Source organism: Saprolegnia parasitica (assembly GCF_000151545.1).
Source record: "Saprolegnia parasitica CBS 223.65 unplaced genomic scaffold supercont2.11, whole genome shotgun sequence".
Lineage (NCBI taxonomy): Eukaryota > Oomycota > Saprolegniomycetes > Saprolegniales > Saprolegniaceae > Saprolegnia > Saprolegnia parasitica.
Window position 1 is genome coordinate 305480 of NW_012156405.1, and position 25955 is coordinate 331434.

The window sequence follows — 25955 nt, forward strand, 5'->3', positions numbered from 1 at the left end:
GCCTGACACACGAGGCACCTCCTGACGGATTTTGATTCGATCCACGCAATGACATACGTGGTGACGGTCGGTAGAGGTAGATTTGGCGCGGCTTTGCCCTGGTAAAGTAGCTTGGTCTTCCGTTGAGTTGAGACGCTCAGCGTAGACATATGTAGTACAATAGTCGATGCGACCCTGCCGACGTAATTCACACTGCTGGACGAGGCTCGCATTCCTTTCCCAGCTTAGAGGAGTCCTTGGCCATTTTGCTCATGCTTTCAGGATCGCCATCGGGGCGCTCTGATTGGTCAAAACAAGTGGCGTGTGATTGGCTTGTTGTGAGCGCAATAACGGATGCCATTGGCCCACGAGATGCAATTTCGGCGTGCGTCATGGCAGCGTCGCACGGGCTCCGCGCCCAGGCGCCCGAGTTTGTACCTGCCCAGCAGCAGACCTTCCGCCACGAGTTCCCGTCGCTCGTCGAGCCCAAGCTGCAGCTGCCGGCGCGCGTCCTCAGCTTCGAGAAGGTCAAGGCGCCGCCCCAGCCGCCCCAAGCGCCTGCCCCGCCACCGCCCACGCTGCCGGACGGCTTTGACCGCCTGCAGCCCAAGGCAGTCAAGCCGCCAGAACCCGTCGCCATCGAAAGCCCACCTCCAGTGGCTTTGGAAGCCAAGGATGAGCGCAAGAAGAAGACGAAGAAGAAGAACGTGAAAACGTCCAAGGCGCAGCTCTGGCGGGAGCGCGTGCGTAATACGGCTACTCCACCCAACGACGAGCCACATATACAGCAGCCAGACCATTGCAAAGACGCGTTGTCGCCGATACCAGAAGCAGCAGCGCCGACACCAGAAGCTGCGCCGACGACGACAAAGGTGAGCCGTCGTCCAGGGTATTTCATCGAGCTTGCTGCACAGTCCAAAGTGCGTGGGGACATCACGGCGTACGAAGGCGAGTATACATCAAACGAGTGGAGTCGACCCAAGACGACAACCCACGTCGCGGCGCCACTGCCCGTAGCATCGACGCACGCTGCGTCGACGCACGCGACAGCGATGCGGACCGAGTGGCGATCCGTGATCTGGCCAATGTTGGGGAGACCCACCTTGACCCGCGCCGACCTCGACGTGATCCATACGTACTTGAGCCAGCACCGATCGTTGCTGCTGTGGGACGAGCGCGACGAGGACAAGCGCAGTATATGGCACCTCGCGGCCATGAGCGGCCATATTCAAGTGGGCACCTCTCTCGCAATCGTCGTCCATATTGAAACATAATATGGTCACTAGGTGCTCGACTGCCTCCAGGCGGTCGCGCCGGACGGCCTTGGGTCGCGTGATCGGAAAAAGCAGACGCCTCTGCACGTTGCCGCGCAGTATGGACACGTGGATGCGATCAAATTCCTCGTGCAGCACGGCGCGGACGCCATGGCCATCGACAAGAAGGGCAACACGCCGCTCCACCACGCGTGTCGGTGCGTACGCATGGATCGTGTCCATGTTCACATCAAGATATGGTAGCGCCTTGTCCATACACGCGGTCCGTGCGCTGCTCTCCAAGAGCAAGCTCGAAGCGCGCAACAAGAGCCGAGAGACACCCTTGCTCGTCGCCATCATTGCGGCCGTCGCAGCCAAGTCGCGGGACAGTTTGGACGTTGTGAGCTGTCTCCTTCGCGCTGGCGCCAACGCTACCGTGCACGACCACTCGCTCCAGACTGCGCTGTACCTCGCGATGCCGTCGCCAGCGCTCGTCGAGTTGGTTCTTGTCCACGGATATCCGTCGGATGCGACGCTGCTCTCGCCGCTGCAGCTCAGCGTCAGCTGCGGCTACGTCACCAGTCTCTCGCTCGTGCTTCCGATCGCGCCGAGTTTCGCGTTGCACCAAACCGACAAGGTCCATGGCGACTCGCTCCTGCATCTCGCCGTGCGCTTTGATTGCGTCGCGTGCGTCGACAAGGTGCTCTCGGCGGCCGGGAAGAAATTACTCTTGGTCGAAAATGCACATTTCATGACGCCTGTTGTCCTCGCGGTGCAGCTCGGCCGCAGCGAGTGCCTCCGCGCGCTGCTCGGCCATGGCGGGTACCCAAACGAACGCGACCGGCAGCTGCGGTCGCCGCTCTTGCTCGCACTCATGCGCCACGACTACGCGTGCGTTGAAGTGCTCATGGGCTTTGAGTGCGCCGTCGACGTCGCCTGCATCGACTTTATCAAGGCCCACCACGCGGCCCAGCAGCCACCGCCGTCGACGCTGCTGGCCCCGTACACGGTGTACGCATCGAGTGCGCCGACCGACGGCATCTTGTCGACGCTGGACGGAACTTATCACGTCCATGTCCACCAAGCCGTTCTCGTTGGCCGGAGCCCCGTGCTGCGGGCACTCTGGGCCGGCTCGTGGGCCACGTCCGGTGTCGCCTCGTACACCGTCCACGCGCCATGCGACGTCGTCGAGCTCTTTGTGAGCCTTGTGTACGCGCCAAATGTCGCGGCGCTGCAGGCCGTGTCGGCAAAGACGCTATGGGAGCTATTGTGCCTCGCCAACGAGCTCCTTGTGCAACCGCTTGAGGCACTGTGTGTGTGGAGCCTCGTGCACTGGCACGAGTGGTCCATGGACGACGCGTGGGACCCGTTTCGCGGCGCCTTGCTTACGACGATCCCAGACAAGACTGCAACCGAGATGCAAGGTATGGACGCTCGAATCCATGTCGTACGTCAATTCCATGGTGGGTAGCGCTACAAGAGGCGTGGCGAGCTGCCGATATGGACGACTTGCTCGCCGACGCGTGGCTCTCGGATATTGATGTGGTTGACCGCGACGGCGGCCGGCTTCGGTGCCACCGCGCGGTGCTGGCGGCGCAGTCGACGCACCTGCAACGCCATTTCGAGACGCACGACCAGCTGACACTGGCGTGCAGTCAGGCGACTGCGTACGATGCTATTGTGTACTTGTACACACGACGGTGGCGCCAGGTACGACGGCTCGGTTTTCGACGATGATACACGTTAGCGCGGACGATGTAGGCTTTGATGGTCGACGATCTCTTGGAGCTACTCACGTGCAGCATCGGACTCGAGACGTGGGATCTCACCCGTCGGTGCGAAGCCGACCTCATGCACAAATTGGCGCCAGCGCAGGCCGAGGCCATTTACGCGGTCGCATGTGCCTTTAGCAACCAAGTGCCCAACCTCAAGACGGCGTGTCGCATCGTGCTGCTCGAATCGCTTGTCGCGTCGCCCGTGGACCGGAAAGAACTCATTCTCTCGTGCCTCCTTCCGTAGCAGGAATTGTATTCTTGTACCTTTTTTTCAATTGACACAATCACGACGACGCTCAGCCTAGTGTACTTTTCACTGGAAACGCACAGCGCCGCAAGTTTGAGTTGGCCGCCGACTGCGACGTTGGACGAGGCTTGAAAGACGAAAGGTCATGGAGTCAGACGATGTCTTGAAAGCACTTGACGTCCCAGAGTGAAGAGTGTTGTTCTGTTGAAATTATCCGCATAAAAAGTTGGGCGTTGAAGGGTTAATCATTTTGCCTCAGGCAGCGACACAGTACTCTCGCAAACGGGCCTCGTTTGAACTAGTAGCAGGTGGTGCAGTCGACGTACGGGAGCTGATTCAAACAGCCCGTACGAGTTGTCAATGGACCCTTGTTGAAACTGGGGAGCGTCCTGGAGAGCATCGCAATTCTTGTCTGGGAGGGTTAACGTTATTGCCGTGTTGATGCGGAGGGCGGGTTTTTCAAATATTTGCTCAATCACACGCAAGAATGCATCGAATCATGCCAGCGAATCAAACGACGTCGTTTCCGGAGCATCCGGATACGCTTCCAAATTGCAATTCGAGTCAAGAGCCATGGACGCGCTGGAGACCGCGGTGGCGATGATGGTGCGGAAGCCGGACGTGCCCCGAAGTATGGTGTCCTTGGCCATCCTGGCCCTCCAGGCGAGAAATGACACCGAGCTGGAGGTTGAGAGCCTTTGCAGAGAGCGCAAGAATGCCAAGGCTGCTGGCGACCGCGCCGAGTCGCAGGTGACCGCCATGGCCAAGTCGCTGGCGGCGCTTCAAGCCGACTTTGACGCATCGGCGCACGGAGCTCTCAAGGCCGAGATCGAGCTCGTCGCAAAGGAGCGCGACGCTCTCAAGCGACGCGCTGACGTGCTCGAGGCCGACGTGCTGCAGATGACAGGTCAGGCCGAATCCATGTGCCGCGAGTATGAAGCTCGCCTCGAGAGCGTGTTCAGCGCGATCGATGGACCAATGCCCAAGAAAGCTACGTCGACAGTTGCCGCGCGAGCAGCGAGTGGTGCCGAGGGGCTCGAAAGAGGTTCCGATTTGGCAGCTTCGCACAAAGAGACTCCTTGTCGTCCGTCCAAGCGGCCATGTCGCGCGACAGAGCCACCTTCGACAGAATGAAACATAGTATATTTTAAAGTATTCGGACGAAGTTGTACGCGTTGGTATCGCACGACTCGTACCAAGTGTACATGGGGTGTAAGAGTACTGGTATTGCTGCGGTCGCTTCCCATCGCCTGTTGAAAAGGTCGAACCAACGTAATAAACTTGCCAGCATCGCGTGTTACTGCATTGGACGACATGCGCACTCTGTCTTTGGTCACGCCTCGGTCATGTCCAAGAGATTTGTGTACTTTTCCACGGACAAGAAAAAAGTGGCAGCCATGTTGTCGAAGACGACGACGCTTGCGGCGGTTCGAATCCTCTTGAAGTCAGCTGACGTTATGGCCGACTCCGATGTCTTTGTACTCACTGATGCGCCGCACGCAAAGCTCTCAGGAAATTTTGTTATCCTGCGCGCATCCGAGGCAATGACGGAAATCGCGTCGCTTCTCGCGCATGACAACCACATTACCATCAAGTCCCATCCGTGGTAAGCATGCTCTTCGCTCATCGTAAGAAGCATCTATGCGCGTACGTGTTGTTTGCTTGAGCCAGCATGGATTCCTTGACGAGGGTGTCGTGGATTTACGCCAACGAGCAAAACAACCAATCAAACGCGCTGATGGGCCGTATTTCGACCAATCCTATGTGGGTGGCACATACGGATAAGCCAGCACCGCATCAAAGTGGTTGCAGCATGGCCGACTACTACGACGAGTACGTCCTGGAGAAGCAAGCACACAATGCGCTGCGCACCACGACGATGGTCTTCGCCGCAAGCGTGGCGGAGATGGAAGCTGCGCACGAGGAAGAGGTCGAGCGGCTTGAAACTGAGCTCCAAGCAGCGATCGAGGCCCGCGACAGCAGCCGCGCCCGGGCGGCGACCGCGAAGAAGGAGGCCGAGGCGTTGAAAGCCACAGCCGACACGGCAGCGTCTCTGAAACGTGCGCTGGACGTCGTCACGGAGGAGCGCAACGACCTCAAGCTGCGCGTACAAGCGCTCGAAGCCTCGCTCCACCAGTCCACGCGCGACATCGTGGACGTTCGCCAGCACTATGAAGGTCGACTGGAAGCCTTGCGCCAACTCCTCCCAGCGGACCAGCGAGCTGCTAGCGCCGCGCCGGACCGGTGGGTGCGGCCCGTCGCGAGCAACCTGATTGTCCCGCGAGCCGCTGTAGCGAGCCAGAACACGGCGCCCGCTCCACCAAGCCAGAGCACGGCGCCAGCACCAGCCCACCGAGGCACCGCGCCACGCCTCGCTCCGCGCACGTCACGTGACGAGGCTGTGACGCGGCCCACAAAGCGTCGACTCGTTGTCGCGGAACCGCCCGCCATTTAGCAATCATGTGTCAGTACGACATGCGAATCGACCCTTCTGCACTAGCAAAAGGCTAAATTCAACACACACATAGATTTATATTGATGCATACTATTGTGTTCTGCGAGAATGTTTTTTTGGCTACCGGCCGAGGTGAACAGGATATATGGTCGAGGTCTCGTTGCATCAGCATGCATCCCGAAATGACTCTTGTCGACCATCTTTTGTCGCGATGGCCGACTCAACTCGACGCGCTCGAATGATGGGCTCCCTTCTAGATACTTCCTCATGGACAATGGGTCCGAACGAGCAAGAGGATGTTGCTACGTGGTACTCCTCGTGCAGTATCTTGTACTACCTAATCCTTGCTGCAATATGGACAGCCGCGCATAAAATCAAGGAACTTTGTGCACCGCAGGGACGCGTCAACCTAACCTCGAGCCGATAGCATGGCCCTTACAAACCGCAAGGAACTGCGACGAGGGACAATGTGATGCGTCGGCTTGCCTTCATCACCAGCAGCGTTGCTACTCCTTTGTGCACCAGGATCACCACTTCGATCTCGAACATCGTCCAGGACGTCAGAGTCCTGGTCGCTTTTGGCTTGGAGTTGCATACGTGGAGTACACGGTGAAGAGAACCCCTACAATGTGGAGAATGAATGCTGGACTCCTCGGGAGGGAGCGTCACGCTTTCATTGTCCAATCCGATGCGGCAATTCATTTTGTTTGGCCAATCCAATCGACGTATATCCGGATGATCCCGGATACAATGACCAAATCAAGGTGGTTCCATACCACGACCAAGCATCATGGACGGCGTGGTCCAAGCGTTGAGCCACCTCGCCGAGGGCTTAGAGGCGACAGTGGCCGCCCACGAAGAAGAGATTGAAGAGGCACTGCAGGAGAAGGAGGATGCCATCCTCAAGTGCAAGAAGGCCGCGCGCGCCCGGGACAAGGCTCTCGCGGCGAGCAACCAATGCTCGCAGCGCGTCGCCTCCGTGCAGAGCGCGCTCTGCGCCGCGACCAAGGCCATAGGCGACCTGCGCTCGAGCATTAATACGCCCACCCAAGCGTCAAGAAAGCGCGAGCTAGCCCGCGCCATCAAGGAGCGCGACGACGCTGCGCAGCGGGTCCGCGACCTCGAAGCCGCGCTCCGCGAGAAGAGCCAAGAGGCCGCCGCGATCAAGAACCAGTACGAACATCGCTTGTCTGTCGTACGCATGGCGACGAGCGGCGTTGGTGTCCTGCCGCCGCCTGCAGCTGCTCCTCAGCCATCCCCTGCCGCAGTTGCGGAGATGGAGATCCCGGCCGCCGAGCGCCTTCGGCCGGCGCCCACCAGCGATGCCTCTTCCGTGCGTCGAATCCACATACTTTAAAGCGAAAGTACCACGATTGTTGGATAATAATGTCTTTTTTCTTGTGGCACGTGGTGCGCGCTTTGTGCCCGATCGGATGTATATATATGAACGTGTTTCGCGTTATCTTCGTTGTTACAAAGAGTTCGCATACGTAGAGACTAGCAATCTCCTTCTTCGTCATTCGCTCGCCGGGCCGTGGCTGCGCAGGCGGCGGCGCGGGGGCGCATCTTGTTCTTCTGTAGTCGCGCGGCGGCGTTTGTGGCCGCGGGTGAGGCCCATGATGACAAGCTCCGTGGATTCCTTCCAGGCGTCGCGATCGGCGGCAAAGCTACGCAGTTTGTTGAGGTCCTCGAGAGACGCCAGCGACTGAGGCGGCGTCAACGACTGGAGGTCGCGGTGCAGGACGATCGGCAACGTGATCTTGGTGCGGCCTAAAAAACGAGGCGCCTCGGGAGCGGCAAAGAAGCGGGCGGCGGCAATGTTGGCAGGGACGTCTTTCTCCAGGCGCAGCACGTGACCCAGCAGGCGCCAGCGTTGGCGGGCGACGATCTCGCTCAGCGGGACACTGTTGCAGCGCTTGTAGAGCGCCGATCGGATGTCTTGATTAAAATTTACTAGTAGAGCGTTCGACATCGCAGTGGCACGTTGACTAACGGCTCGATGGCTGTAGCAAGTCACGTGATCGAAGTGGTTGGCAACGGTGTGCAGATTCGCGTGGTTTCGGACTTCAAGGACAATGGTTGCATTTTTGGTAGTCTGTCCTTGCTACTAGGCTAAGATTCCGGTATCGAGACCGAAATACGGTAGAGTACAAGTATAAACTATTAACCCTATTGGAGGGATACCAGAACCAGTGCTGTCGAACAAGTTGTACTCGTTCGAGTCGAATGACGGGCCAGATTGATGGTGGGGTGCATTCCGGATATGGCGATTGTTATACGGAGATTGGACTCCGATTGACAGGGAGAAGCGGCCATGGCGGACGACGACGACTCGTTGGACGCGTCCCAGCTCATGCTTTTCGCTTTCATGCGGCCGAACTATAGAAGCAGCCGTCTCCTGCTCGCGATGGCCATCGACCAGATGCAGAACGAGCGCGATACCGCGCGGGACGAGCGCGACGTAGCAATAGAGGCGCGCGACGCCAGCTTGGCACGCGCGCGCCAGGCCACGCACGCGCTTGCGATGCTGCGCGCCGAGTTTACACAAGCACGATACGCATCTCGCCAGCAAGAGCTAGCGCGTATCACGAACGAGCGCGGCGACCTTGACGCGCGCATCGCTGCGCTGGAAGCCAAGAAGCGAGCAATGACGATGGAGATCGCGGCCGTGCGTAGCACGTACGAGCCGCGCCTGGAGGCTGTTCGCACGGCGCTGCGTGGCGCACCGCCATCGACCAGCGATGTGACGCCGCAACGAGCCGTACCAGAGCCTTCGGTGGACACAGTCGACGTACGTGTCGGGGTGGAGCTGCCGTCGCTCGTGCGCGCTGTCGATGCATCACCGATCGACCATGAAGAGCACCGTCGGCCATTAAAGCGCTGTCGTATTGTCCCCAACTCACAGTTAACGTCAAATGGTACTGGACATGTATAAGCCCACGGTACCAACCGTATGTTCTTGCTACGCTGGCTTCGATTCTCGCTGTGCCAACACAAGGTGAATAGCGTGCCAAGATGAACGCTTTGGAACGTACTTTAGTTCGACTCAATGCAACCAGTTTTGCTCGTTGCGATTCTCGCTGGATGAGGGTGCTTGCGACGTTGCACCTCGTGCTGCGCGGAGAGCGTGCCACGACAGCCGACCGTTCGCCCAATCGAAACACCGGATGCAGTTGTATTTCAGCCAATCCACGTGCTTCATATTAGGGATGGAGCCATTGGTCGAGTTGCCCATCGCACCATGCACGACGACGATGTGGCCATCATTGCCGCAGCGATGGCCGCTGTCGCTGCAGCCGTGGCCATGGACGACAGCGACCATGAGAAAGAGCTGGGGCAGATCAGGCAGGAAAAGGCCCAGGTAGTCGCCAAGCGCAAGCAAGCAGAGCGCGGCCACCGAGAAGCGCTGGCAGCCCGCGACCTCGCAGTGGCACCGCTCACCTCCGGAACGCTCGAGGCCGCCATCAGAGCCCTTCAGGACCTTCAAGCCGACATCCGGACGCCGGATGCCCACAAGCTGGAGTTGGACCAAGTGCAGAAGGAGCGCGACGACCTTTTGCAGCGCGCCCAGCAGCTGGAAGCGGCCCTTCGCGACAAGAGTCGCGAGGTTGACGACATGACGAGCGAGTACGAGCAGCGCTTGGGCGTAGTGCGCTCCGCCGTTGGCAGCGCGGATCCGCGTAGGATGTTGATCAACTCGAGTGCAAGCTCGCCTCGCCAAGCCAAGCGACTGCGCGGCTAGCCCCAGCCTCGACGAATGGAGTGCGAGACGGCCAAGTTTAAGTCGTTTTCAATGGTTTTTTATATGTGTTTGACCTCTCGGAGCTTGCCGATGCAGCGGCTAACGAGACGAATGAAGGCAATCGATACGCTGGTTTTGAGTCGTTGATGTCGAGGCGTTTGGAACCGTCGACTTGCGCCTGGTTCGCTGACGTGACGTCTCGACATGCTTCTCCGTCGATGGCACGTATCGATCGTACTCATGGGAACAACCAAGGTTCATCCAATTCTCTTGCCTCGCAAACCAAGTGTAGTACGTTCATCGATCAGCAGTGGTCAAGTTGCGCTGAAATCGACTTGTCGTTTGTTTTCAAGGGAATCGCAGCACCCCATGCTACATAACCGTCTCAGCCAGCTCTCGGCTCGTAATTATCGCAGCCTTTCATCGCATCGATCAAGTGCTTTGTTTACGTACTAGTTTAGTACTCGTCAAGGCGGACACAGAATGGAGTAGGGGTCGGGCTCGTCAAGAGAATAAGAATTGTCTTATTTCCTGGTCTTACCTTAGCGTTGCAGCCATTGTCATCGTAAAATGTAGGGCTTTCACGGTGGGATCATCGCCAGCGTTCGGCGACTCCGTGTTTCGTGTCGAGATATTGAATGGCCTAGCTGCCTACGTTGCACTGCGCAACCTGCCTAGTACTGAGTTCTTGCCGATATCCAGAGAGGTACCCCGACAAGACCTCGCTATGTGCTGCGAGTCGGTACCGTGCTGCGCTATGGACGTGCCACGACGAAAACCGCGGGAAAGAGTCTTTTGTCCAATGAAAACATCGGAATCGAATCATTTTGGCCAATCCGCGCGTCGTGTTTTCCGTGGCATAACCGGACGTGATTCCAAGAATGGACGACTATCGCCGAGCGGTCGTCGTTCCTGCCGTGACGGCGGCCGTCACCGCCTCCATTGCGGGCGCCTTGGCTGCTGCCGCCGTCGCCATGCAGTGCGACCATGACGACGAGATAGAGTGGATCATGGACGAGAAGGCCAAGGCAGACGCCGAGCGCACCCAAGCAACGCGCGTCTGCCAGCGAGCCCTTGCTGCCGCTGACCTCGATTCGGCGCAAGTCAGTTCGGTGCACTCTGCGCTGGACAATGCAACGAAAGCCATTGACGACCTGCGCGCGGAATTGAGTACGCCCGCCTCGCATAAGCGTGCGCTGGACCGCGTCCTCGAAGAACGCGACGCGCTCCTGGAGCGCACTCGAGAGCTCCAAGCCGCTCTGGACGAAAAGACGCACAAGGTCGATTTGATGAAGCACCAATTCGAGTGCAGCGTGGCCATGGTGCGCATGGCCATTGGCGGCGCGCTGCCAGACGACGCGACCGCGAACCGCCCGGCCAAGCGACTCCGGCCAACGACAAGCGCTGTCGGGCCGGTACCATCCTCACGAGGCAGCCAACCCTAACTACGTAATACTGTTATTGCTTCTGTATTGTATGTCGACTGTGCTGGGCTTTGAGGTATGGTAGTGGATGGCCGCTGGGATCACGTATGGACCTTGGCAGCTAGTACCACGGAAGTCTGTATATGCTTGCTTCTGCAGTTTTGATGTCCGAGGTGATCCACTTCTTGTGGTGTCGAGAGTGCACCTTGTCTGAAAACTCAGCATCCATGTTTGCGAGGTACGCGTATTCTCATGTCGCTGGAATCTTGCTCGCTACAGTGTCTGTATGATCTCCGCCAAGAGCTCTCTTTCACCTCGAGCAACCAACCTCCACGTCCAGCACTTCTTGCGGAAGGCATCAGAAAGGACATTTTGAGGTGATCCGCAAAGGTGATCAAAGCAGAATATAGCGTATTGCGATCTTATAAGATCGGATTTGAAACGGCTAGTCGAGATTCGACCAAGTCGTCGTCGTGCATCGACGTCCAAAATGCCATTCTTAGGCTACGGTACGAGCCTATCCCACCTACCGGTAGCCTCGCGGCGTCAGGATGATGGGGCAAAGTGCCGTCATCACCGTCGTGGCCTGCTCACATGCGTGATACTCGTCGTGCTTTGCTGTCTCTACCTCATGGCGCCGCCGCGCACCGCCCCCGACGTCATCCAGTTGGAAGCATCGACGCAGCTCGACGTCTTGTATGCGATGGAAGCAGCGTTGCAGCGCGACGAAGCCATTGCGCGCTTCCAGGCTCACGTGGCATCGGCCAATTTTGCAACGTCCGTGTCCGACGCCTACGACACGCTTTTAGAGTGCCTCACGAGCGGCTACAAGCGGGTATGGAATATGTCTTGGTAGAGTAAGAATCTAGCCCTTTGTTCTGATATACCGAGATGTAGCTCGGCGAGACGCACCATCTTGCGTCATACGACAACTGGGCAGAAGCGCTGGCGCTACTGCAAGCCAAATGCACACACACGGCGCCGACGGCGCCGCCTATCGTGCTCGTGCCACCGACGCTGCCACCGGTGCCCGGGAGCAATGGCTCGGCACTGCCACGCTTTACCCGCACCGCGATCCTTGGTTTTGTTTTGCAGCAAAAGGTCGCTGCGATCGCCGACGCCACGGCTGCGAATACGTCGATTGTGGCCGTCAACGCCACAGCTACGTTCTTTGAAAAGCTGTGGAACTGTACCAACCGTGCGATTGCACAGGTGTAGTACTGACATGCTAAAAGGTATCGACATTCATGACGTCGGTAGCTGCCACCGACCGCAACGCTCGGTGTCGACGACGTACAAGCCATTGCATATGTGGTTCAAACGACATGTATGGCAAGTCCATCGGTGTCCGTGACGCCGGTTCCAGTGACATTGCGCCCGCCGACACCGACCGCAACAACGGAACCGGTGCCGACAACAACGGCGAGTTCATCCTCGCCGACAACAACTCAAACGTCCACGCTATTGACCGATGCGCCGCCCATCGATGTAGCGACGGCACCCGTACCGGTGATTGGGAAGCCGACACTGACGCCGGTGCCGTCACCGGGGCCGTATGCGACGATACTTCCAAGTCCAGCGACGAGCACTGCGTCGAGTAACGATACCACGGTCCAGTCGACGACAGCGCCCTTGGCAACGGAAACAGTAGAGCCGACAACAGCGCCGGTGACAATCGATTCAACGCCAACAACAACACCACACACCACAGAGCCGTTGCCATCGATGGCCCCGATGCCGACGACAGAATCAGCGACGACCCATGCAACGGTTGCAACGACGGAGCCACCAAGATCAACCTCTCCGCCCAACTGGGGTGAGAACACAACCGCACCGAGCGCCATCTCGACGCCGCCCGTTGATGACACCGATCCGACGCCAGTACCAAGTGCGCACACGAGCATTCCCACAAGTGGCGCGTATCGGACGACGACGCCGGTGGCGTCGACCTCGGCAGCACTGACGACCACACCGAGCGATGAGCCGACACCGTCGCTGGCGCCGGCACCATCGGGAAGCAGTGGCGCGCCATCTGGATCGGGAAGCTCAAATGCACCACCGCCAATGACGCTTCCGTGGGGTACGAGTGGTGCACAGGCAAGCACGACCGTCGCGTCGCCAACGACATTGCCATCGACACCGACTTGCGCGCCGTCAACTTCCATGTCAGCGACTGCGCCCGCCGAAACTGCGGCTCCGACGGCGTCTGCCAACTCGCCGGCGAGTCCAAGTGCGACACCACCACCGACGGCCTCGATGATCGCTGCACCGACATCAACGGTGGTTGTCATCGATACAGCACCACCGATTTCGACCGCACCCATGGAAACGAGTGGGCTACCAAGTACGGGGACTACGAGCCTAGACACTGCGTATCCGTCGCCATTAGAGACGACCCTGCCATCGCTTGTGTCATCTGAGCTTCCGGCAACGCCGCTGCCAACGCCGGATCCGACGTCGACACCAGAGACATCGACATCCAATCCTACAGAGGCTCCACGAACTCCAAACCCGGTATCTGCTTCACCAAGTTCGTCGACGCCTCTGCCAACAACGGTACCAACTGAACCGTCGACACCAGAGCCGACGACGCTGACTCCAGTCGTCACGATGACAACGCCCGCCCCATCCAGTAATTCGCCCGCGACACCTGCGCCGACTACATCGCCAGTGGCAACCGAGCCACCGATACCCTCGACCTCTCAAATACCAACGGCTGTGACAAACTCCATCGAGCCATCAAATACGCCGGCGTCTTCTGCTTCGTCGAGCCCTGAGCTCACCATGTCGCTACCAACCAGCGCGCCAGTTGCGCCTACGTCGGATGCACCAGTCTTTACTCCGGTGACGATACCGGTACCACCGCCGACGTACACGGGGGCACCCACCGCGCCACCGACTGCGCCCGTCACATTTTCCCTTGGATCCTGCCACGCGGCGAGCAGTGCGTCGATTGTAGCACGTACGACGCTGGGACAGCATGCGTTTACCCTCCGAGCAAGCAATAGGTGCGCGTCTCTCTTCGACCCGATGCACAGTGTGTCGTCTGTAGTGTCTTTGGCGACCCGTGCCCGACAATATACAAACGACTCAGTGTTCAGTTTCTCTGTGGCAATGGACCGAGCTCTATCGCCATCTCCGTCTCGGCGCCTGCCTCCTCGGTCTTGCGGCTTGCGTGCCCTGCCGCGTACCATATCGATACGATCGACGCGGCGCATTTCGGCAATGCCACCGCGGGGTGCTCGACGTCGGCCATCGAAGTTGTCCGAGCCGCTTGTTTGGGCACCGAGTTATGTCACGTGGCAGCCTCCACGACGTACGCACTCTCGAGCAGGCCTCCTTGAACCCGTGTGTGTTCTAGGACCTTTGGAAGTCTGTGTCCGAGAAGCGTTCCCATGGCCCTCGTCATCGAGGCGACGTGCAAACCGGATGTGAATCTCGACGGCAGCGCGCCGTCGTTCGTCATCCAGCACGTTTTGCCCCAAGACACGTTCAAGCAGATTGCGTGCCCCGGGGTCTGGACCGTCAAGCACGTCCTTTTCGCGAGTTTCGGCACCCCGGTCACGGCATCATCACGCCTCGAAAGGTTGGACGTGGCTACCGCGCTTACGCAGCGGCTCATCGCGGGCTACGGCGGCGACGCGGCCAGCACCGAGCGTCGGTACCACGCTTTGCTCACACACAAGCGAGCTACCGCCGCGTGCCTTGCGGCGGCGTTGGCGTCGGTACGCAGTTCCTTTTCTGCGTGCAAATGATTGATGCAATAGGTCCACGAGCCGAACAATACGCCGTCATCACAAGCGTCGGAGTTGGCACAGCGCTGTGTGGAGCGCTCGTCTGGACTATAAAGGCCTATGACGACTATCTAAAAAGTGTATCTCGTTGTGTGTCGACGAAGATACTCTCTGAGACATGCGCGGCTTGATGCGCGACGGGTCCAGAAAACACTCGCATGCCTCAACGTTTGCCGAGTCTGGTTCGACCCATGACCAACGAGCGAGCGTGGTTCGTGGCCATGCACAAGTGGCGCGGCGTCCATCGGCGGCGGTTGCTTCGCCTACGTCGTCCGAGAGCACTACACTGTACGGTGCTCTTCGCGCCGTGTCGGTCGCGGCGTGGTCCTTGGACCATTATTGGCGCCACATTTCTCAAAAATCGCTGCGATATGCAGCGTTGAGTTTGAGATACCACGGTGGAGGCCTCCTCCGCGCACGAGAGCAAGTAGCTGTAGCTAGCATCATCCGCCGACAGTGTATCTCGTCACTCGAGGTGAAACGGATTGTCCCTCACCCGTCGCGGTAGCCACAAAGACAGATTGTCGTCTCCGCCAACGCACCAAACAGCTTCATTTTGCCACAGCGTGTCTTGTGTGCAGAGTGGGGGCGTGTCCCGCCCGGCAATTATATTGCCCCTCGCTGCGTACACTATACAACGACGACGTCGAGTCCACTGGCGGATTGAATAATATTTTGGCGCCATCTGGTGGTGACTGTCTCCTCGCCGACCGAGATGGATCGATGATCTTCAATCATTTCCATCTTGGCGCGATATCGCCCAGAGCAGAGGCAGATAGATGCCACGCAGCGACCAGAGCCCAATTGACCCTGCCCAGCACGCCACCTTTAGCATGACCCTCACGCTTGCCATCGGCTTCACCATCAGCTTTCTCTCGTCGCTCCTGAGCGTCTGCGCGGCAGAGCCGTTTGACGCCCACGTGTACAAGCAGACGGCCGTGACCAAGTCGAGCCACGTTGAGCTCTCGCGCCAGCCATCGCGCAGCCGGCTCTCAAAGCGCAGTCTCTCAAAAAGTCTCCTCCTCACGGGCTCGAACCTCCTCTTGTCCGAGTACTTTTGGCTCCTCGACAACCTCGAGCGACTCGTGCACCATGCGACCATGTATGGCCTCGACATGACGACCGGTGCGATCTACTTGAAGCGCCTCAAAACCATCCGCAGCGTCGTCGCGACCAAGCCGTCCGAATTCTGCCAGTGGCTGCCGCTGCTCCAAGACGTTCTCTCGGCCCTCAACGCGTACGCTGACGACTTTAAGCGCATGGACCTCTGGTACCAAGTGATCGAGTGCGACACCGTCATCGAAGAGCTGCGAGAGGCCTGCGAGATGTGACGCGTGCCCGTATTTAAGATCTGAATCCGATATTCTTATACATGCCCAACACGATGCAGCAACATGGTTGCTCCTTGCAGAGAAGCGTGACGTGACGACAAGGCTTGATAGCACATCTTCCGACTGTTTCTGGTAGAAACAAGCGGCGAATATGGAGCTAAGATCGCCCATGGGCTTCATGGAGACCAGCCACGGTGGGCGCGAAGATCACGAGGCAAGATTGATGTCACAGAACTATCGGAGGTGGGCATTTGTTTTCTCAAGGTTCACTCGTCCACGCCGCTAGCAACGGCGTCTTGCTTCCCGTCGGGCCATCCACATGCATGCAAGGGTCGATGAAACGGACCCTTGAGCCCACCAACTACTTGCAGAGTGCTGTGATGCACACCTTGTCCATCATCCCATACTGCGTGGACTCCTACGAAATGATATCAAAGTTCTATTACACGACTCGCAGCGCGAGGTTCGATCCCGCGCGCTGCCAAGTCTCCCTACTACGTGCGCATCGAGTTGAGGTACTTGATGTCGAGCCAAATCTTGGGCTTGCCCTCGACGGCCTCCAGCTCAAACGCCAGCGGTTCCGTGCTCGGCGCCTTGGCGTCCGACTCGGCGCGGTCGTCGTCGTCCTTGGCGTCTGCGAGCAGCATCTCGCTGCCAAGTGTGCTCGCGCGATTGAACGTGGTTTCCCACGCCGGCTCGGAATTCGTCGAGAGCGGCGCGGTGGATGACGCAGACGTCGGCACCTTCTTCTTCTTCTTCTGTCGTTTCGCTGCCGTGGCGTCGGCTTCGTCAGCGTCGCCGAGGACGGCGTTCGTAAAGAGGCTGCCGTCGTGCACCTTGCGCGACTTGAGCTTCTCCTTGACGAGCGTACTCGACTTGAAGCGGGACGGCATTGCGTGAAAGTGCTTGTACACGTCTTCGATCGAGAGCTTGAGCGTGCCGAGAATCTTCTTTGGTATCGGCTTGCGCTTGTGGGCGACGACGAAGAGCAGTGCCATGTCCACCGACGTCACGTCGACGACGCGCGACTGGTTGAAGCGCGGCGCGGCCGTGTTGCGCAGCGTGTCCGTCTTGAACTTGTCGACGAGGCGGCTCGGGACGCCGTCGCCATCGAGCTCGACCAGCTGCACATAGACCTGGACGCTGTAGTTCATCGCGAGGCCCGTGACACGGTCGATGCGAACTTCCATCTCGGAAATGATGTTGGACTCGGAGAGCGACTTGAGCGGCGCCGCGTCGAGCTTGCGGGCAATGCGCCGCGTGCCGTCATAGTCCTTGTCGTCCATGAGGTGCGTCGTGTTGTGAACGCTCTGCGAGAGCTTCTCAATGACACCGAGCGTCCCAATCAACGGCGACGCGACGAGGCCCAGCGTGCCTTGGCCGACGCCCTTGGCAAAGCCCTTGAAGCCATCGTCTTTCGCCCCTTGCATGGGCTTGGTCACGAGGCCCGAGACGCCGTTGACAAGCGACTTTCCGAGGAGGACGCCGCCTTGCAGGAGGCCTTCGGGCACGTGTCGTGGCTCGTGGTCAGCTTCTTGGTTTTCAAAGTACGTGGCCTTTTTCAAAATGTCGCCAAAGCCGTTCGCTGCCTTGCCGATCGCATCGGACGGCGCGCCGACCAGCGTCTGCATGAGGATGACCGCGCCTTGGCCCTTCTTGTCCGACTCGCCCTTGAAATCGCGCTTTGTCTGGCGGGCCGCGAGCGCAAGGCCGTCCGTGATCTCGTTCAAGAGGCCGACGGGGTCGCCCATGAGCTCGAGGCTGCCGACCACCTTGTACCACTGCCCGAGCATGTTGCCAATGAGGCTGTCCCAGAGAATGATGTTGTAAATCAAGTCGTCCTTGTACACAAACTTGTCGGCCATGCGCAGCGGGTGGATCGCAAACTCGGGCGTCACGTGGGCGATCCCGCCGAGGATGCTCCCGGCCGTGTTGCCGAGGAGCGAGAGCAGGTACGAGTTGGCCGCGTCCGGGTCCGAATTGAAAAAGAGCTGCAAGACGTACGCCGAAAACGAGCACTCGCGCACATACATGTTTTGGCCGAGCGTCGACGGGTCGGGCCATATCACACGATGCGCCAAGAGCTCGGACGACGCCGTGACACCCGCTAAGACCATCTCGTCATGGGTTTGCGGCGGCCAGAGCAGGCTGTAGATGATGTCCAGCACGTGCAACGCGTAATCCAAGTTGACCTTGAGCGCGAGCGACCCAATGGTGGCCGAGAGCTCGTCGACAATGAGCATGTCGCCGTCATAGTACGAGTCAATGACCACGTGCAACCACGGGTGCTCGCCGTGCTCGGCGCGCCAGCCTTCGCGCTTGTGGCTGTTGAATCCAGAGTCGATCGGCGCCAGAAAGATCGGGTACATGGTGTGTGGCGTCATGTCGTCCAGCTGCATATGATGCAGCTCATACGTTGTCTTGTGCGAGTGCGCCGGCGAGAGCATGCGCAGCCCTTCCATCGTAATGTTCATGATCTCGCGCGGGCTCTCGTCGACGATCGTGACTCCGAGGCCGTGGAGCCCCACTTCCAGCGCCATGTCAAAGAGCACGTCGGGCACAAGCGTCCGCCGGTCGTGGTGGTAGACCGGTCCGTCGCCAACGGCCAAGACGCGCGTGATACCGTCAATGTACACTTCGCCGTGCAGATAGACGTGGCCATCGTCCGGCGTGAGTCGCTCGAGTCGGTGCACCGACTGCATCTCGACAAGAACCGGCACGCGCGACGAGCCCACATACACCTTGAGCCGAACGTCCTTGCCAATCGGCATGTCCCATGCATACGAGTGCCACGACCGCGGCGGCAACACAATCTCTTCCGCGTGCTTGACTCCGAGCTGCGCGTACCGAATCGCATACTGCGTCGACCGGTTCTCAATGCGAAGCTCCGGGTTCCGCGTCCGGTCGCGCAGCGTCACAAACGTCGAGAGGCCGTCGGGCTGCACGTCGAGCTCGACGATCGGCGCGTCGCTGAGCGGGCCACGCAGCCACATGCTCGCGACCGACTTGTCCGCCAAGGGCAGCGTTGGCCCCCACGGCCCGGGTTCATTGAGGGTCGGGCTAACCACGAGCGCATCGCGGAGACGAACACCCGGCACGTGGCTGTCCTTGCCGACAAACTTGTACACGATGAGCGCACTCTCGGGCTTGAGGCCGACGTTGATCTTGGCGGTTTCCACCGGGAGGTGCGACGGCGCGCCTTTGTGCAGCGTGAGCGGCGTCAGCTGCAGCGGCCGCCCGACGTCGTTCTTGATGATGAACCGGGGCACGAGCCGGAGAATCTTCGTGTGCTGGAACTGCCCTGGCGCCGCCAGAATCTCGTAGCCGAGGACGCACATCGTGAGCCCGCACGACACTTGCGCCCGCGTCCCGACCGCGGCCAAGTCGATCGCGTCCGAGAACGGCACGCGCTTGAAATCGGGGAGGTACTTGCGCACATGGGTCGCCAGTGCCGACTGGTGGTCGTGCTGCGGCGGCGTCTCGGCCACCGGCTGCAGCGATAGACTCGCCTTCTCCGGCGCCACGAGCAGCAGTGGCACCTTATCAAAGTGCTCGCCAAAGTACGAAACGTGGCCGTCCTGCGAGCAAAAGCTGCCGTGGTGCACCTTGAGCTTGAGTTCGAGTCCCGAGTGGTTCTGGACCCAGTACGGCGCGAAAATGTCGACCGTCCGGACACTGTCCCACGATTGCGCGACGCGGACCGTCGGCGCGTCACCGGGCGCCACCGCAATGTCTGCCGATGCCGCGTACTGCTTCTTGGACAGCTGCACGCGCACCGGGAAGGGCGCCGACCAGTGCTTGGTCGCCGGCGCCGCGCCCGGCACCGCCAAGCGCACCCGCATGTAGGCCGACGCGTCGAGGTCGAGCCCCGAGATCTGCATCGACCGACCGCTCTCAATGCGCCCGCAGCGGGCGTTCACATCGTTCACATGCGCAAACCAAGGGAAAAGGGTCGCTGCGTCCGGGTCCTTGATTTTCTTGACCTTGATCGTCGGCGCCGTCATCGAGCGCGACGATTGCATCGACGCCAGCGACCCGATCGACCCGTTCGAGGGCCGGCGCCCCGACGGCGGCAGCGAGCGACGCGTCGACGGTGGCAGCACGAGGCCTGGGACGTCCGAGGCTTGCACAATCTGGTACTCGACGTCGCACGGCAGCGTGTTTCGCACGACGAGTTGCGGCCAGAGGTGAATGGCCCACGTGCCCTTGTGGCACTCGATCGTCGTCGGCTGCCCGTCAATGTCGAGGTAGTTGGTCAACGGCGACGCGAGTGACCGACCGGGCGTCACCGAGAGCGGGAGGGCATTGCTCCACTCGACTTCGCCGACCTGGCGAATCGCAAACGATCCGTGCTCCAGCAGCGGCAGTGGAATCCGGAGGAGCGACTGGCCATGGACGTCAAAGAAGCGCTCGCTGTTGGCTTGTGCTGGGTTGTGCCACGACACGTCGCCGTCCGCATTAAACAAGACTATCTGCGTGAGCTTGGACGTTGCGTTGCGGATGCACTCGGCCGTCGAAATGGTCACCGTCATGCCATACGTCGAGTCGACGCTAATGTGCACGGCCAGGAGCCGTGGCAAATACGACGCGCGATACGTCGAGAGGTACGAGGCTGTCCACTTGAACGTCGATGGCAGCTGCCGCAGGAGGTGCACCGCCCGCGTAATATCATCCAGACTCGGGTCGTCTTGGTTGAGATACGCCACCGCAGCCTCGTACTTGGCCTCGTCCGAATCAAACGGCGCGTCCGAAATGATCGGCACGAGATCGAGAATCATGTCTTGCCCGAGCACGTCCAGCGGAATGCCCGTGATGGGCTCGAACCCGGGGACCTCCAGCCGCAACGTGCGCTGCGTCACGACGCGCGTCTTGGCCAACGCGACTTGAAACTCCTTCCAGCTCACTTGCCCCGAGTTGTCGGTATCGGCAAGCGCCATGAACGCCGACACTTGGTCTTCAAGGTCGGCGTCCGAGAGCGACGCATACGACTTGAGCACGCTTTGGAGCACGCTGCGGACTTCGTGGGCTTCGAGCTCGCCGCTCTCGTCGGCGTCGGCGTCGCGGAAGGCCTTGCGCATCTCCTTCTCCTTCATGTTGTCTTGGAGCTCGCCCTTCATGGCGCTCTCCTCTTCCTTGAGCTTGCACAAAAGGTACTCGTCCTGGCGCAGCTCCATTCGGTCCGAAAGCAGCTTGGATTTGTCGCCCACGAGCTCGATCGCATACGTCAGTGGCGACCCGAGTTCGTTGTGCATCCAGCAGAGACCGCCGAGGACCTTGACGTGCTCGCGCTCCTTGGACCCGACGACGTCTGACTCGTAAAAGGCAGCCGTCGTCGCATTGACCGCGTTCATAAAGGCCGACGTGAGGTTGATATGGAGGTAGTGGTCCGAGACGACGTAGCACGCGAGGTCGCCGCCCACGTCCTTCTTGAGCACGGCGCGGAGTGGGTAGTACTCGATGAACGGCTCGAGCTGGCGCGCTTTCGTGTTGTAATACTTGCAGTAGATCGACCCGCAGAGGCTGCCCGTGCCGACATTGAGCGCGCGCTTGGCTGCATCGGTGTCGTCGCCTTCGTACATGCGGCAATCGCCGTGGATCTTGACCTCTTCAAACGCGAGCTCGAGCGCCGGCACGTGCGCCGGCAGGAGACTGTCGACGACGCGAAAGTAAAAGCCGCCAAACGACGTCGACACCGACGTTGCGACAAACACCGGCGTCTGCTCAAACACCGGCGCGTTGATCGTCGTCGTCGGCGCGGCTTCGAGCTGCGCGACCGACTTGGCAACCGAGCTCGCGTGCTGGTTGAAGAGCCCTTCAAAGGCCGCCGCGCCCGCGCCCATGACGTGCGATGGCAGAAGGAGCCACGGGCTCTGCTCCGACGGCTTGGCCAGCGCCGGGTTTACGAGCCGCGTCCACGCTTCTTGCGCAAACTCGTACGACTTGAACGTCCGCACCATCTTTTGCTGGACGACGCGCGCCGACTGCCCATTCAGCGAGCTCTTGGTCGCGCCCGTCTGCTCGACGTACTTGGTCCAAAACACCATCAAGCGCGCGTTCTCGGCCAAGTGCACGGCTTTGCCGCTGTGGGGATCCACCGACGGGACGTGGCTGCGGTTGAGCTTCGGGTGGATGTACTCGGCGCCCGTCAGCGGCAAGGCGCCTTGGTGCAGCATGCTATAGTGGATCGTGTCGCGGTCCAACGCGGCTTGAAACTCGTCAAACGAAATGTCGCCGCTGCGATCGGCGTCGACCATGTTGAGCAGCGCCGTCTCGCACGCCTTCATCTCATCAAAAGTCAACCCGAGGTCCTTGACGAGCGTCTCGAGCAAGCCAAAGATCTCGTCGTGGTCCAACGTGCCGCCGCCGTCCTTGTCCAGCAACGTAAACTGTCTTTGGAGCCGCGCCATGTTCTCCGCCTCGAGGCGCGCGGCCCGCTGGAGGTGAATGCGAGCGTCCCGCGCCGCCGTGGCGGCCACATCCATGTCGGTGGCGCCCCGGGCCGCGCCGACACGCGCTTGGATGGCGGCAAAGAGACCAATGTCATCTTTCGACACGTTGAGCGCAAAATCCGACACCTTCATCGCGAGGACGCGCGTCGCGTCGACACGCGGGCCCGACGCCGACGGCAGCACCAGCGTTTTGCCCACGAGCGATGGATCGTCGTTCGTGATCTTGGCATCCTTGACGGCCGACTGGAGCAGACCCCACTTGCCTTTCGCGCGCGTCGAGCTGCTGTGCGTGGGTTGGAGACGGCGCGTCGACGGCTCCATCTGCGTCATCTTGAGCTCGTAGTTGAGCTCCAAGTCGACGCCGTCGCCTTCGAGCTCGAGGAGCGTGCGCAGACCTGGCAGCGTCACGTCAAGACCGTCGTCTGTCAGCACAATCTTGCACGGCTGCAGGGCCACGTCAATCATGGTCAGCTGGATCGACTCGATGTACTTGGTGCTTTTCACGACGACATTCACGTCCGATGTGAACGCGAGCTGGTGCGAGAGGTGCGTCGACGGGTCGCCGAGAAGACACACCTCGACGCCTTTTACGTTGACGTCGGCCGTGAGCTCCATGTGCCCGAGCAGCGACGGGTCGAATGTCTTGGGCGCGTCGACTTCGTAGATCACCAAAGGCGCCTGCGCTGCTGGCAGATCGTCGGCGTCGCGCCACACGAGCGTCTCTTCGTCGTCGGCGAGCGCCTCGGCAAATGCATGCTGGGCCTCGAAGAAAGGCAGCAGAATCACCAGCGCCGAGAAATGCGCGAGCGTGAGCCCGACATGCGTCGCCGTGCCGTCGACCGTGTACTGCAGCGAGAGCATGTGGTTGCAGTCGGGGTTGCGCCCGACAAGGTGCGGAAAGACGTTCGTCGGCGACTGCCGCGTGTCCTCCAAGCCAAACGACTGCAGCAGGAGGTCCATCTCGAGCTGGCGCGCATCGACCGTGATCGGCTGCATCGACTGCCGCAGCGACAGGTGCAGCGCGTGCATACTCCAGCGCAGGAGCGGCGACGACGGTGACGCCCACACGCTCACCACCATGCGTGGCCACGTCAGCGTGAGATGCAGCGCCGCCAGCACCGACGGCGACGCGAGGCCCGGGTTGTAGTGCTCGAGTGGCGTCTCGATCAACTTGGCCAGGTCCGCGGCCGCCTTGAGCTCGTCCGGAATGCGCGGCAGCGCATCGCCAAACGACGGAATCGACCACCCGAGTGCCATCTGCCGCAGCACCAGCACGTCCTTTCCGAGCGCAGTAGCTTCCATCTCGGCGAGTCGCCGGTCCCGCGCGGCCGCATTCGCCGCATCGCGCGATCGGTGCAGTAGACGAACGTACCACGGCCGCGTCTCGGGCATGTGCTTGGCGCGGTAGTCGGCAATGTAGCTCTCGCGCATCGCCTCGGTCATCACATCGCAGCTCGCTTCGTCGTGCGCGATGGCTTGAGCGAGCCAGATGCTGTGCTCGGTGCGCGGCCGGAGCACATCCAGAAGCGTCTGGATCTGGTCGGGCACGATATCGAGGCAAAGCGGCGAGAGGTCGACAGCGACACGCACGTCCTTGGGTGCGTGGTGGAGCCCCATGACGATCGGTGGCATCTGGAGGCGCACCGAGATGGTGAATGGCGCCAGCATCGGGTGCTCGATCGCAGGCGCATCGTCGGTAGCGTCGGCTGTCGTGCGGAGACTCAGGCCCGCGAGCTCCAGCTGGCGCTCGTCCATGTCGGCCAGGTCGCAATTGCGGGCAGCCGAGAGCGTGAGACCCTCGAGCTGCAGCGTGACCGTGCTCTTGTGCGCATACGCACAGGGCGGAGGCCGCGCGACGATACAAACGTTGGTCACGCCAAGCGCCAAGCTGCCGAGGACCGCGTCGATCGCCGCCAATGGCCACGACAGGCGCTGCAAGGTCGCATCCAAGGCGTCGCCCCAGACGCTCGCGAGGAGCGTACACTCGTTGATCGTGCTAGAGGTCGTCGCGGGCGGCTTCTGGAAGAGCGCAAGCTTGGCAAGGATCGTCGCTGTCCACCATTCGAGAAGCGCGAGCCGGTTGCTCTTGGCGACGGCCACGTCCGCGTCAAACCGAGCCTTGTTCTCGGGTTGCTTCCATCGCCACTTGCGCGCGCCGTCCATGAGCAGCTCGATCTGCAGGCCATCGAGGAAGAGCCCGACGCGCAATGGGAGGCGCGTCTCCTTGCGCACCAGGCAGACGAGCATCGACAGCCACGGAAAGCAGAGCTCGAGGCGGCGGATGCGCGTCACGAGCGCGTCGGCCGGCAGACCCAGCATCGGGCCGACCATCGGGCGCAACGACGACGCGAGCGCAAGGTGCTCGATCGTGAGCGTGCCCTGCAGCATCGACCACGAGATGCGAATGGACTTGCCGACGTACAGGCCGCCGTAGCGGCGCGCCGCCCATGTGAGAAGGCTGTCGCCGACCGTGACGAGGAGCGCGACGAGCGTCGTCGTCGTGGCTGTCGCGTACCAGCAGACGCGCCAGGCGTAGTAGGATATCCAGGCGACCAGCGCTAGCAGCATCGGTCCACGGATCAAATTCGGTTTTGGTCGCCCGCTTGGACCGTGGAATATATATTCCACATAATATTATTTTGAAAAAAAGTATCTACCTTACTAATTTCAAGCTGTAATCGTTTTTTTTTAAACGTGGGACCGGCCGGTGCCACCACCAGCAGGTTTCAGGGCTGTCCCAACTGGCGCCACCGTTGCGATTCAGTCGCCGGCTGGCTCCCGTTCGCGGTCTACCTCGGAGCGATGGCCACATTGTCGGTCTACTCACAGACAATATTATACACGTCTGCAAAGCCGAAGCGACCATCTCGCCTAGCCGAGTCGAAGAGTACATTGAATGTGCGAGAGAATTGGCGCATGTAGCGGTGAGTAGCGCTACTACCGCCGCTTCCCATCCGCTTCCGTCAACACCGTCAACACGCTTGCACCGAGGACGGTGCTGCTGGAAGCGGGACCCTTGCAACCAAAGGAAGAACGAGTTATTCTCATGCTTGAAACCAAGGGAATCAAAACGCGTTTTTATTGATATCTCTTATACACGACGGAGAGACCATGCTGCACGACTGTCTACTCTATCAAGACTACCGCCATCTACGATGCTTCGAGGCGTCAAAACCACGTGGCATCGCTCATGAGATGGCTCTCCCCACAAGTTTCTATCGTTGAGAAGTCTCAACGATCAACTTGCCGAATTGACGCTTGGCGCCAAAATTTGCCAAAACGGCGGTTCGCTTCCAAAAGCATCCCGACGGAGAAGGCAAAATGGATGGAGCTAGCAGCGAGCGACCTCGGCACCCTTCGCCTCAGGGTCTACTATCGGTAACATATAAACAAGTGTGGCACAGAGACGTCGAGAGGTATGGTCTCGCATTCTCTGTGGCACACGTCTGTGCCATCGTTGCGAGAGACCGTCACGGGAATGACTTGGCCTTGGAATGCCACTGCAA

The 25955-nt window shown here is 60.1% G+C and overlaps 7 protein-coding genes across 7 annotated transcripts; 6 read left to right on the top strand and 1 right to left on the bottom strand.

Moving 5' to 3' along the window:
- Positions 1 to 371: 371 nt before the first annotated feature.
- Positions 372 to 3295, top strand: SPRG_04226 (hypothetical protein; the record flags this gene model as incomplete). The annotated part of the gene is made up of 6 exons (XM_012342826.1): positions 372 to 722; positions 894 to 1211; positions 1266 to 1450; positions 1497 to 2656; positions 2704 to 2942; positions 2994 to 3295. 6 exons carry the CDS (start codon positions 372 to 374, stop codon positions 3249 to 3251), a joined length of 2511 nt encoding a protein of 836 aa, XP_012198216.1. The 3' UTR covers positions 3252 to 3295.
- Positions 3296 to 3827: 532 nt separating this feature from the next.
- Positions 3828 to 5709, top strand: SPRG_04227 (hypothetical protein; the record flags this gene model as incomplete). Its single annotated transcript, XM_012342827.1, has 2 exons — positions 3828 to 4186; positions 5067 to 5709. 2 exons carry the CDS (start codon positions 3828 to 3830, stop codon positions 5707 to 5709), a joined length of 1002 nt encoding a protein of 333 aa, XP_012198217.1.
- A 760-nt stretch (positions 5710 to 6469) lies between these two features.
- Positions 6470 to 7091, top strand: SPRG_04228 (hypothetical protein). Its single transcript, XM_012342828.1, has one exon. The coding sequence runs from the start codon at positions 6500 to 6502 to the stop codon at positions 7064 to 7066; it is 567 nt and encodes a 188-aa protein (XP_012198218.1). The 5' UTR covers positions 6470 to 6499; the 3' UTR covers positions 7067 to 7091.
- A 1946-nt stretch (positions 7092 to 9037) lies between these two features.
- On the top strand, positions 9038 to 9451 carry SPRG_19570 (hypothetical protein; the record flags this gene model as incomplete). The annotated part of the gene is made up of 1 exon (XM_012342913.1): positions 9038 to 9451. A coding segment is annotated over one exon (414 nt), but the record flags the coding sequence as incomplete, so codon positions are not given.
- Positions 9452 to 10332: 881 nt separating this feature from the next.
- SPRG_19571 (hypothetical protein) lies at positions 10333 to 10896 on the top strand (the record flags this gene model as incomplete). The annotated part of the gene is made up of 1 exon (XM_012342914.1): positions 10333 to 10896. One exon carries the CDS (start codon positions 10333 to 10335, stop codon positions 10894 to 10896), a length of 564 nt encoding a protein of 187 aa, XP_012198304.1.
- Positions 10897 to 14270: 3374 nt separating this feature from the next.
- Positions 14271 to 16000, top strand: SPRG_19572 (hypothetical protein; the record flags this gene model as incomplete). Its single annotated transcript, XM_012342915.1, has 2 exons — positions 14271 to 14600; positions 15467 to 16000. The coding sequence occupies 2 exons, from the start codon at positions 14271 to 14273 to the stop codon at positions 15998 to 16000; spliced, it is 864 nt and encodes a 287-aa protein (XP_012198305.1).
- A 494-nt stretch (positions 16001 to 16494) lies between these two features.
- On the bottom strand, positions 16495 to 25017 carry SPRG_19573 (hypothetical protein; the record flags this gene model as incomplete). Its single annotated transcript, XM_012342916.1, has 1 exon — positions 16495 to 25017. One exon carries the CDS (start codon positions 25015 to 25017, stop codon positions 16495 to 16497), a length of 8523 nt encoding a protein of 2840 aa, XP_012198306.1.
- Between the last annotated feature and the right edge of the window lie 938 nt (positions 25018 to 25955).